General features: G+C 32.1%; 1 protein-coding gene across 1 annotated transcript in view; it reads right to left on the minus strand.

Moving 5' to 3' along the window:
- The window catches only part of LOC139514266 (dynein axonemal heavy chain 6-like), a 162,974-nt gene continuing 150,188 nt past the window's right edge, over positions 1 to 12,786 (minus strand). The window contains exons 81-87 of the mRNA XM_071303270.1: positions 7,003 to 7,196; positions 6,519 to 6,712; positions 5,445 to 5,656; positions 3,964 to 4,183; positions 3,385 to 3,542; positions 2,581 to 2,727; positions 1 to 1,558 (exon numbers count right to left, since the gene is read on the minus strand). Of these exons, the coding sequence (XP_071159371.1) occupies positions 1,337 to 1,558; positions 2,581 to 2,727; positions 3,385 to 3,542; positions 3,964 to 4,183; positions 5,445 to 5,656; positions 6,519 to 6,712; positions 7,003 to 7,196 (1,347 nt within the window). The 3' untranslated portion in view covers positions 1 to 1,336. The remainder of the gene's footprint in view (positions 1,559 to 2,580; positions 2,728 to 3,384; positions 3,543 to 3,963; positions 4,184 to 5,444; positions 5,657 to 6,518; positions 6,713 to 7,002; positions 7,197 to 12,786) is intronic.

Raw genomic sequence — 12,786 nt, forward strand, 5'->3', positions numbered from 1 at the left:
TGAAAGAAACGTTTTATTTTTACTATCACAGCACCTCATCAGCAGTACATCAATATTTAGGACGGTTGAGTTATAAATAGATTCACAGTACATCAATTTTGGACGGTTGAGTTATAAATAGATTCACAGTACATCAATATTTAGGACGGTTGAGTTATAAATAGATTCTCTTAACATTTAAACACTAAACAGTCAGGTGTATCAATACCATAGATATACATATTTCATTTAGAATAGTTACTAGACTTTTATTAATATTTCAGGAGTGCATCAAAAAATTAAAATCACATTAGTTGCATAGCAATTTCTTCACAACAAATTATAAATACAGATTGATATGTGTACAACACAAACTTTAAAACATAGAATCAATAATATGATGATGAATGTGTTTTTAAATGAAATTTGAAAATAAAATTAAATATGCACAATGAAAGAATACTGCTGTTATATAATGACTTGAATGCAGAATTTACATCAAAAACAAGTTGATGGAAGTGTTCAACACTCATGGGAAAACAGAAACTAGATAATCTATCAGCAGTGATCACAAATAACCTCTATAACTTATTTGTATACCAGGTAGACTTGGAAAAGTCTAATAGCTTAGTAAAGACAAATCTTAAACAATTGGATTAGAAATTAAAAAATTAGAGGAGGTTCGTGGCACTAAATTTTACCAATTTTCTGAAAGTTTCATTGAAATCCAGTTGCTTGACTTAGCAGACTGCAAAAACAATCTGCTTTTCTCAGTTTGGGTGTCGCCTAGCTCTGCTGGGCGAAAGTTATGCATCCACATCATTTCAACCCTGGCTACACCGCTGGGTGTAATTATAACTTAGGTTTGTAATACTGATAATGTTGGTGGATGTGATATAACACTATATTTATACATGTACAATAAAAAATAAATTATATAGAGAGTCTTCATAATATTTACATACTTTTCTGTTAAAAAACCCAATATTTACATGTATATCACAGATAGGAATAATAATAAAATCTTCATTCAAATATATTAAATAAATCATAGAAAAATAAAATTTTATTCTACTAAAAAACATTAACAAAATAAAAAAATAAACTCCAACAAAATAGTTTAACTGTACAATCAAACATAAATTCCAAATTCTTAACTACAAAATAATGGACGGTTTTTATTACAATAGTAAAAAAATGTAAAGAAAATTGTAGAAAAATAATGTTTATTATATTCACTTATAAATATTCAGCAGTAGTGTTATTGAAATGCTTGACTTCATAATATAATTGTCAATCAAATGGAAAGTAAAGCTTCCCTGAATTTTACTGGCTAGCATCACAGCAAATTCCACCACTATTCATCTAGCTGACATAGCAAAGCCACCCCCCTCATGACCCAGAATCTGGATGGCTGTTCAGAGGGTAGGGTAACAGCAGTAACAAAGTTTGTAGAATGCCCTGTAGAGGACAATGTCCCTGCCCTAGCTGAAGTTCTGTATAGAGGACATTCATACACATGAGAGTTTTCTTCATCGTCCTCATCTTTTTCATCATCTGACTCTATTGCTGTTGTTGTCTAAAACAAAAACAAACCATATTCAAACAAGAATGTGTCCATAGTACACGGATGCCCCACTCCCACTATCATTTTCTATGTTCAGTGGACCGTGAAATTGGAGTCAAAACTTTAATTTGGAATTAAAATTAGAAAGATCTTATCATAGGGAACATGTGTACTAAGTTTCAAGTTGATGTAACTTTAACTTCATCAAAAACTACCTTGACCAAAAACTTTAACCTGAACTTTGCACTATCATTTTCTATGTTCAGTGGACCGTGAAATTGGGGTCAAAAGTCTAATTTGGCTTAAAAATTAAAAAGATCATCTCATAAGCAACAAGTGTACTAAGTTTCAAGTTGATTGGACTTCAGCTTCATCAAAATCTACCTTGACCAAAAACTTTAACCTGGACGGACGAACGGAACCACAGACAGACGGACGGACGGACGAACGAACAGAGCCACAGACCAGAAAACATAATGCCCCTCTTCTATCGTAGGTGGGGCATAAAAATACTGTACAGCTTACAATTTTTCAGTAATGAATTGTCACACTAAACTATGCAAGGGTTGTTGTAGTATATTATATTTGTATTTCATTCATTATTTTGTATGAAAATCAGGCTTTTGATTTTCCTCATTCAAGTTGTTTTACATCTTTCATTTCAGGGTCTTTTATAGCTGACTATGCTGTATGTATTTTTACTCAATGTTGAAGGCCGTAAATTGGCCTATAGTTGTAAACTTCTATGTCATTGGTCTCTGGTGGAGAGTGTTCTCATTGGCAATCATACCACATCTTCTTTTTTTATACTTGTTTTACAACTTGGAATTTAATACCCTAGTCTGTAATTTATCTTGTTAATACATGAAAAGAGCTCACGACAGTGTACACCTGATCAAGATAAAGCTCAAACACACATTTTAGCTCTGAAACAGTTAAAGTGTAATTAAGTGCCTCTTTTTATATGTAATAAAAACTACAAATACAATGTATAACAAAAGTAAGAAATTAAAATATCTTATTGTTACACCCACCTGTACTGGTTGGAATAATATTTCAGGTAAATGTGCAAATCTAAATCCTGGTAATGAATCCTGTAAACATTCAGTTTTAGGATCCCATCTAGCTCCATCTAGATACAGTCCAAATATAACTATACCATCATCTGTGTGGGGCTTACCCTGAAAAAAAACATATATAAACTTTTGTAAAACCAAAGTTATTATTTTTGTGATAAAAATAGAGTAAGCAACTTCTCTAATCAACATTGTAAATCTGTTACAGTAAAAGCTGGATCTCTAATCAACATTGTAAATCTCTTACAGTAAAAGCTGGATCTCTAATCAACATTGTAAATCTCTTACAGTAAAAGCTCTTGTTCTGGTATATAGTGTAAATTAAAGTATACGCTTTACTGTGATAAACAGTGTACTGGTAGGTGAAATATAGGAAAACTTATGGATTGTGTAAATAATATGTATTAAAAGGTACCAGCTGATGGACAGCATAGTTGACTTGCATTAAAAGGTACTTTTCTGAAGTCAGCATAAACAAGAATGTGTCCTTAGTACACAGGTGCCCTATCCGCACTATCATTTTCTATGTTCAGTGGACCGTGAAAATAAAGTAAAATCTCTAATTTGGCATTACAATTAGAAAGATCATACCATAGGGAACATGTGTACAAAGTTTCAAGTTGATTGGACTCCAACTTCATCAAAAACTACCTCAACCAAAAACTTTAACCTGAAGTAGGACATACAGACCAGAAAACATACTTACAGTAAAAGGTATAGCTTGAACAATTTACAGTAAAAACAAGAGCATAAGCAACTTACAGTAAAAGCTACTTCTCTGATTGACAATTTTTGCTTGAGGTCACCCAGACTGTCTTCAGTGTCAGTCTTAGAAGTCAGTACTTCAAAGTTGAAGACTAAAGAGTCAACAGATATTCCAACCTTCCTGGCATGATTCTGTAAAACTCCGGTTAAAAATCCTGTAAAATAAAACAACAAAGATTAGCATTTCCAATATTTAATACAATAAGCTGTTATATGAAATTATTTTAAATTCCTTTTGAAATGAAAACTAAATCCTCTCCCGCTTTCATAGCACAATTAAACCTCAAACAACGATTAATAATTTCATTCTATCATGTTTGTATGTTTACATTTTATCATTTCTTCTGAAATCAGAATACTACATTCATATCTAACAGATATCTGTACAACATAGACCAATTCATTTTTTACAGATTACACATTTTCAGGTATTTTTTAGGGAGACAGCAGAACTCATTAAACATCATTAAACAAAAGGGATTGTTTTGCAAAGATCAAAATATCCAATCAGTTTACACAATGTAAGTTGGTTTACTGACGGAATTAGCAGTGGCTTTTTAGAATTTATTTTTTTACCTTGAGGGAAGAAGAATCCCGACAACCAGAATGCTCTTGGTAAATTTCTCATCAAATCTTCTCCCTCTACTTCTGTGGCACCTTTTGTTGATACTGCTTGTTTGATCAACTTCTCTGTATTGGTAATGATCAGTTCTGCCCACATGGCAAAGAAATCCACTCTTAGTTTCAGATCATAAATCCATGAGCCAAGGGGTTTACAGGACTCATAGGCAGCATTCTTCAAATGGAAAGCAAAGATAAGAACTTCACCTACATGACATTTTATTCCTCTACTAAGAAACTCTATTATTTGTTTTATATGATATTTATCCTTATATTTCTGTCAAAAAATTGTTTCAAGGCCCAAAATGAGAGTAACTTTCTAAAAAAGTCTCCAATAAGAACAGCATGTAATTTATTGGATGATTTAAGGGGGTAGACCTTGGTTCAGGGAGATAACTCTTTAACTCAGTTATGCGTTTGTAAAAGTCAAGTTTCGTCAATGAATTTTAACCATTTACCTGAAACAGATTTGAAAAAATCTATGTATCCAAGAAGCTTAGAACATATTTAGGAAAATGGCTGATACAAACGTACTGATGATTTTAAGAGTTATTTCCCTTAACCTAGGTCTACCTCCTTAACATTAATCTAAATGACTTTATTTTAACTTTAGTCAACTTATTTCCTATGTATATAATTCATTTATCAAGGTTTCAAATTTTTTATTGATCTTAGTCTTGATATATAAAATAATGATGTAACCACATAGAAAGTCCTTGTTCTCACTCATATATGACATTTCAAATCTTTTTATTAAACTTACGGTGCAGTCCGGTGTATCCGTGCACCTAAGACTTATGACTTCACTTCATTCAACTGATAAAACCAATAATTGGATAATATTGTGTGAACACATTCATAATATACTTTTATTTCATAAAATCTTCTGTTAGTATGGTTTCACCCTCAAGATTTTGTGTAATGTGTTATTAAAATTAGGGAAACCCCTGTTCTGGGAGTTCCTTCAATGTCCGGTGATTTCACGCATGCCTGCCAAAAAGAGCTTATTTTGAATAAAGGAAAGAATTTCTACTCTGAAATATAGCTGAATTTGAACCAAACCCACTGCCAAGGATGCAGAGCAAAAATTATTTCAATCTGATATAAATTTGAGATAAATAAAACAAATTTTATCTGATGATGTAATTATTTTTATGGAAATCGGCCAAATATTGTAAATCACGGGAATGCAGTTATTATCTTACTCTTGAACTTATCAGTTTTATTGTTTTTTATCACTTCGGAATGCTAAAACAATAACAAGAACCATTTTACTATTGTTACTTTGGTTATATGACAAAATCAGCTAATGCTTGGTATCACCAGCCCCTGGGACACTGGGGACTCCACAGTATGTTCATTTCGAGTAAAAAAAAATGAATTCTTTTTCATAGGAAAACCCATATATGGTAAGCTACAGATTTTCTTATTCTTACCTTCCATCTCTGAGGGACTCTCTGTGCCAGAAAAGCACTGTAGGCCTCTTCTAATGCGTCTGACATGATTATCTCTCCTTTGACTGCTTTTAGAAGTTCCTTTAGTGATGTATGTATGAGTGATAACAGATTATTAAATCTATCCACTTCCTGTCTGAGTACTGTCAACAAGGCTGAATTTCCTACCACAGATTCTATACAGTCCTGTACAACTGAAAATGAAAAGTTATATGACTGATCATAGTTAGAAAGTATTTGAGATCACATGCAGATGGAATCATCATTCTATTCAAAACAAACCTGTGTAGATACCATCATATCATTTGAAAGTCCTAATGGGAGTGACAGATCCCAAAATCAGCTATTCATATTTTGCCCAAGGTCATATAACTTAAAATTTTATAAAGGCGGGTCCAGTAGAATACAAGTTAATACAATATAAGGCATAACATAACATAATAATAACAATACCAGAAAAGTCAATAACATAATATTTTTAATCACTTGACTTAAAAATATTAAATAGTAAATATATTGGTATAGTTGAGAAAATATGCAACCAGTTTTCAGTGAAGAGGGTGGTAAAGGGGGGCTATGAACACGGAAACACGTGAAATAAAAAACATAAATATCAAGGAATAAAGTACTAGAAGTTATCACTCATCCGTTCTTGGAGATCATGCAGTAATTATCACTATTGACATGAAGACCATAAGGTCAACTCTTAGCATCCGCTAGTTGCATCTGATTTCAGCGTGCAGAAAAAAATATTCATAGTAATTCATAGTAATTTAAAAGCCTGGGAACACATGATTTAAAACAACCCCGTACTGCCTTGAATTTAGTTCTGGTTTACTTTTTAATCAAATACGAGACAAGCACGAGAAATTAAGTGTACCGACACGAAACACAAAAAATTAAATAAGGGGAAACAAGAAGCATGCACGTCAAACCAAACACTAGAAAATGAGAAATTAAACGGCAAAACATGAATACACGTGAAATAAAAAGGCTGAAAACGTTCCACGAAAATAACCTTTACCACCCTGAGTGAAGTATTTATGTTACACATACTCTTAGCTTTATCCTTGTCCTTCATTTCTGGTATTTCTTTAAACAGTATATTTTTGAGTGTTGGTCTGGGAACGTTCTGGTGAATCATGGGATTAGCATCTTCATCACAAATAAATGCTTCAATGGACTCAGGTAATTCCTTCATGATGTTCTCAGAAATTTCCAGTACAATCTGGTCATTACTCTTATCACTCCTAAAATGGAAAACAAAAAAGATTTTTGGACCAAAGCAAATTTGTTTTTCCATCTTGTTCATATTCCTTAAAAAGGTGAAATAAGAAAGCACCTTAATTTGGAAAATCTGTTTTAAATTTAACTTTGAGACTTTGAGAGTTGAAATATACTTTGGAGACGAGTTAAAAAAAAATTGTTACCACTTGGATGTTCCCTGCCAATAAATGTAATAAAAGAGACAACCTTGGATGTACACAGATAATATAATTATCCAATATATAGTCTTTGTTTGTAATTGAAAAAGAATTACCCCATAATATCTAGGGACAGTCTTGGTTGTACACTGACAATGGTTTCAATCATATCATCTGCCTGTAAGATTCTACAGGCTCTCTCTGCATTCTCTGTCATACCAAACACTTCTGGGGAATCATAACTAGGTAATGTATCCAAGTATGTAACAATCTGAGGGAAGGCACAGTTTGTCTTCAATGGCCGATATATCTGTAAAATAACAATAAATTAATTTTGGAAGAATTTAAAAATGAAAATAAAGTGATAACTGCAGGGTATTTTCATCTTTAGAAATAACAGCAATCCATCTTTCCTACCTTGTTACTTGTTATTTTGAGAGAATGGACATTTTGTCCCTTTAAAAAAATAAAAAAATATTGTGTAAAAAAAACAAGAGTGCACACGCTGAAATGTCTCGCCTTCTATACTAATCATTGATATTATGTTGATAGTCCTAAGTACAAAGCTTTATTACAACTGTCTCATAAACTTAACATTAACCAAGATAACTAAACAAAGACCAATGAACCATGAAAATGAGGTCAAAGTCAGATGAACCATGCCAGGCAGACATATACAGCTAACAATGCTTCTATACAACATATATAGTTGACCTATTACTTATAGTTTAAGAAAAATAGACCAAAACACAAAAACTTAACACTGTGCAATGAACCGTGAAAATGAGGTCACAGTCAAAAGAAACCTGCGCTACTGACATAAAGATCATAAAATATTTCCATACACCAAATATAGTTGACCTATGGCATATAGTATTAGATAAAAAGACCAAAACTCAAAAACTTAACTTTGACCACTGAACCATGAAAATGAGGTCAAGGTTACATGACATCTGCCCGCTAGACATGTACACCTTACAATCATTCCATACAACAAATATAGTAGACCTATTGCATAAAGTATGAAAAAAGAGACCAAAACACAAAAATTTAACTATAACCACTGAACCATGAAAATGAGGTCAAGGTCAGATGACACCTGCCAGTTGGACATGTACACCTTACAGTCCTTCCATACACCGAATATACTAGCCCTATTGCTTATAGTATCTGAGATATGGACTTGACCACCAAAACTTAACCTTGTTCACTGATCCATGAAATGAGGTGGAGGTCAAGTGAAAACTGTCTGACAGACATGAGGACCTTGCAAGGTACGTACATATCAAATATAGTTATCCTATTACTTATAATAAGAGAGAATTCAACATTACAAAAAATCTGGACTTTTTTTTCAAGTGGTCACTGAACCATGAAAATGAGGTCAAGGACATTGGACATGTGACTGACGGAAACTTCGTAACATGAGGCATCTATATACAAAGTATGAAGCATCCAGGTCTTCCACCTCCTAAAATATAAAGCTTTTAAGAAGTTAGCTAACGCCGCCGACGCCGCCGGATCACTATCCCTATGTCGAGCTTTCTGCAACAAAAGTTGCAGGCTCGACAAAAATTGTGTAATAAAATCTAAATCATAGCATTCATTAAGCAGAAGAATGCTTGATCTGCCTATAATGTTTTTTTTCCATACATGATACATGCTTGCTCTCAATATCATGATGAACCATTTACTAACATGCAGTTACCTCCCTTTGGACAAAGGAATTTATGAAATGTTGAAGTATATAATTATATTGTTGCAAAGTGTAGAAATAAAGAAATGAGTGATAGAATAAAATGGTTTTGTGTAAAGTGTCAAATAAAAAATATGCTAAATTAATGCTATCTGAAACTGTAAAAATAAATCTTGTGTAAATGTTAAAAGGACTTTTTTTTCTAAATTTAATTTAAAAAAAAGGCATGTTTAGACTTTATAATTTTCAAAATCCCAATAACATTGATTAAGGCCAATATAAAATAGTATTACAAAATACCACACAATTATTTCCCCTTATTAATTCAAATATGAATAATATGATAATACACCAAAACCAAGATTATATACAGTTTTTGGTGATATCTGTACTGTCTTCCCATTGACTTTGTTAACACAGTCAGGATTCACACTAATATCCCTTTTGCTATGATTTCAAAAATAAACAAAGAAATATCTGCACTATATGGATCAGAACTGATCACTAATAGTAGCCTGACTTCACTTTAGGATGGTAACATTCAGACAGATAAAAGCACAATATTAACAATCAGAAAAAAGATTATAAGGCAATTATTGAATAGATATTTATCTTCCAACTCCACTGAAGCATATGAGAAAGCCGAAGACACATTGGCTCTTTTTCAAAATTCTTATAATATCTGTTTCAAACAAAAGAAATCTTTTAAAAGTAAGCAAAGGCTAGTTCCAAACTACATTCTTTTCCTGACTCAGAAGTAACATGCAATTCTCTAGGAATAAATATTGTTTTGTAACTACATCCTATTTTTAATTATTTGTCTAGCTCTGACGTAATCCTGTGTATACTGAAAGAAAAATGTTCATGCACAAGATTTCTATAAATTAAGTATGTAACAAGCATTGTATAATCTCTTGTATGTTGAGACACTGTTCGTATGTTAAAAAAACCCTGACAGTGTTCATATGGTACAAAAAACACATGTTGCACAATGAAAATATATCAAAACCTCTTATAAACTACAAGTTCCTACATATGTATTGCTCTAAATAAAGATTTCCAAGATCCTCCGAAATAAGAAAAGTCTGTTGCAGACTTGTTTTCAAAATAAAATGACCAAAATAAATAAGACCAAAACTAGTTAGACCACATTTCTGACTTAAAGCACCTAACTGAAAATTTCAAATCAAAATTTTACAGTTTTCAAATTTTTACAATTATATTTTTTTACTGTTACCCTAAATTAAAAAACAGTGTCACAACATACATAGAGCATAAGCAAAGATGTTGATCCAGTGTATAACTCTTACCTCCTCTGGTACCTAATCAAAATGGTTATCAATATTTACAATAACTCTAAGTACAGTGGATGGACACAAGTATTTGTCAACTACAATTTTTTGCTATAAATTTTAAATCACACATTTTTCAAGAAATAACTTTTATAGGCATTCATGGTTGGATTTTGTAAAATTTCAGTGTAAAAGTTCACTTAGGACTTGACTAACAATTTCAATAAGAGTAAAGTCAGACAGACACAATAAAGCTACGAATTTAACTTGGGATGGTACAATCTGTGGCCCAGAATCAGCATATAAAAATGACTAATTTTAATTGCTTTGATATCAATTTCAGTTACCATAGTTTGATCAAGGATGAATGAACCAATGAATGAAAAAATTGAAATTATTTCAAATTTTACATTCCAGGTGAAATTACCCTGTAAATACTTACAACTTACCCAACCAGTAGAATATAATAAAATACACTGACAGAAAACTCTTTCCATCATTGGACTGTGTCACTGTAACTTAACTATGTATTACTAATTTAGACTAACATAATTGGGAGAGCACTTTGACAGAATAAATCTTATCATTATTTAATTAAGGTCTTTCCTTTCTTAAATGGAAAGACCTTACTGTATTTCGTTTGTTTATTATTAAGGTCTTTCCTTTCTTAAATGGAAAGACCTTACTGTATTTCGTTTGTTTATTATTAGGTCTTTCCACTTTTCCGTGGAAAGACCTATTGGTTTTCTTCTGATTATTATTATTATTATTTTTTTTCTTCCGCCAACTTTTTGTTCCTTCGCAATTTTTTTGTTTCGCAAGATGTCGCTTAGACATATGGTATATGATATCGAACAGTTATTACGCTTTTGTAACTGACACCGCGTAATCAAAATCTATCCCATATAAGAGTTATCTCCCCGAACACTGTTTTTCTTGTGATCGCTTAATATTCGCAACCGTATAAGAAACCGACAAATTTATTTTACCAAATTGCTTGTTACATCCTCAGGATGATTTGATTTATTTCGACCGAAGCTATCCGGAGACTCCATATGAAAGTTATTTCCCCTTTTATATTTGATATAAGTGATATGCATTTTTAACTGGAAAACCATAAGTGGTAGAGGCCTAGGGTCTTTTGATTTGAGGTCCTTGGTCCAAAAAAATGAAAATGAGGTCAAGGTCAAAGGTCAAGGTCATGATTAAAATTTTGATTTTGGCTTGTTATCTCTTATTTTCAAAAATCATACAAGATATCGACAAAATATTTTCACACAATTGTTAGTTACGACATGTTGTAACACATAAATTTTAGTCGAAAGGGTACGTAGACATTTGACGCGAGTTTTCCCCCTTTTTATATCTGATATCATACGTATGGTAATATAACTCATTAACAATATAAAGTAAAGACCTAGAGTCTTTTGATTTGAGGTCCTTGGTTCATGACCTTGAAATTGAGCTCAAGGTCATATGTTAAATTAACGTTCTAGATTTTGACCTTTGCTTTTACCTCATATGTATTCATGTCAAAGCTATTAGACTTTTTGCATTAGGTTGCAAGCAGTATGACGTTGAAAAAGCTAACCGGAAGTGACCTTTTGTAAACCGGAAGTAGCTAATTTTTGTAATAAATTATTGTAAAAGTATGTAAAACCATATATTTTTGGAATCAGCGTCAAGTAAACTATAAGACAGTACCGGAAGTAACATATTTGAACCGGAAGTAAAAAATTATCTCCCTTATTTATATCTTATTGTATAGAAACCTTATATTTTTGGAATCAGCGTACAATAAGTTGTCATTTGACGTTGAAATTGACATTTAAAACCAAATTTTAATATTTTCATATAAAAAAAAAATCATTACTGGTGGAAAGACCATCAATGGTTCTCTGAACAATTGGTTTTTAATTATTATTCTTTTTCTTCCGCCGTTTTCAAAGTCAATCCCCAAGAAAAGTACGCAAGATATCATAATAATCTTTGGTACCAAGTATCGGGTCAATAAAAGCTATCTTGTATTAAGGGCACTGAAGTGTACTATTTACGTTATAGGAGTTATCTCCCCAATTACAAAAAACATTGTTATCGCTATAACTCATGAACTATAAGACTTAGCGGCAAATGGTTTTTTTCAAAATGTTCCTTGCCAAATGATACAAGTTCAAATAATTTTAACCGAAGCGATCCAGTGACTTATTATAGGAGTTATTTCCCCTTGAATATTTTAATTTTCGATATGCATATAAATCTCATGAACCGTAAGTCGTAAAGACTGCGGGTCTTCAGATTTGAGTTCATTGAACCAAAACTAAAAAATATAGGTCAAGGTCAAAGGTCAAGGTCATATTTTAGATTTTCAAAAGTTTTTCATTTCCCTATAACTATTGAACGGTTATAGATACAGAAAATTTAAGCAGTGAAAAATGATTGGTACTTGAAGGGGCAACTTTTTTACATTATGACTATATTGATTTTACCATCATGTAAGGGACATAACTCCCACTAATGGTTTTTAAAAAGCCATTTTTAGGCAAAACTCTTAAACAAAAGGTCCTTGACCCATAGGGTCTTTTGCAATGACCTTGTGGAGCAATGACCTTGACGAAGGTCACAAGGTCAAAGGTCAAGGTCATCAAATTATGTGGTTTTTAGCACTATTTAAACAGTTTTATGTGTGTTTGAATCCAAACCAACCAACCAACCAACCAATCAATCATTCAATCAATCAATCAATCAATGTTTCCGTTTAATGTGTTTCATAAGGGATCCAAGGTGGGTTTTTTTTTGCTTGTTTTAATTGAGCCTATTAAACGTGTTTAACCAGCATATTTAACCGACGTATTTAACCAACCAACCAATCAATAAATCAATCATTCAATACATGTTTCCGTTTCATGTGTTTA

This window comes from Mytilus edulis, chromosome 3, assembly GCF_963676685.1.
Source record: "Mytilus edulis chromosome 3, xbMytEdul2.2, whole genome shotgun sequence".
Classification (NCBI taxonomy): Eukaryota; Metazoa; Mollusca; class Bivalvia; order Mytilida; family Mytilidae; genus Mytilus; species Mytilus edulis.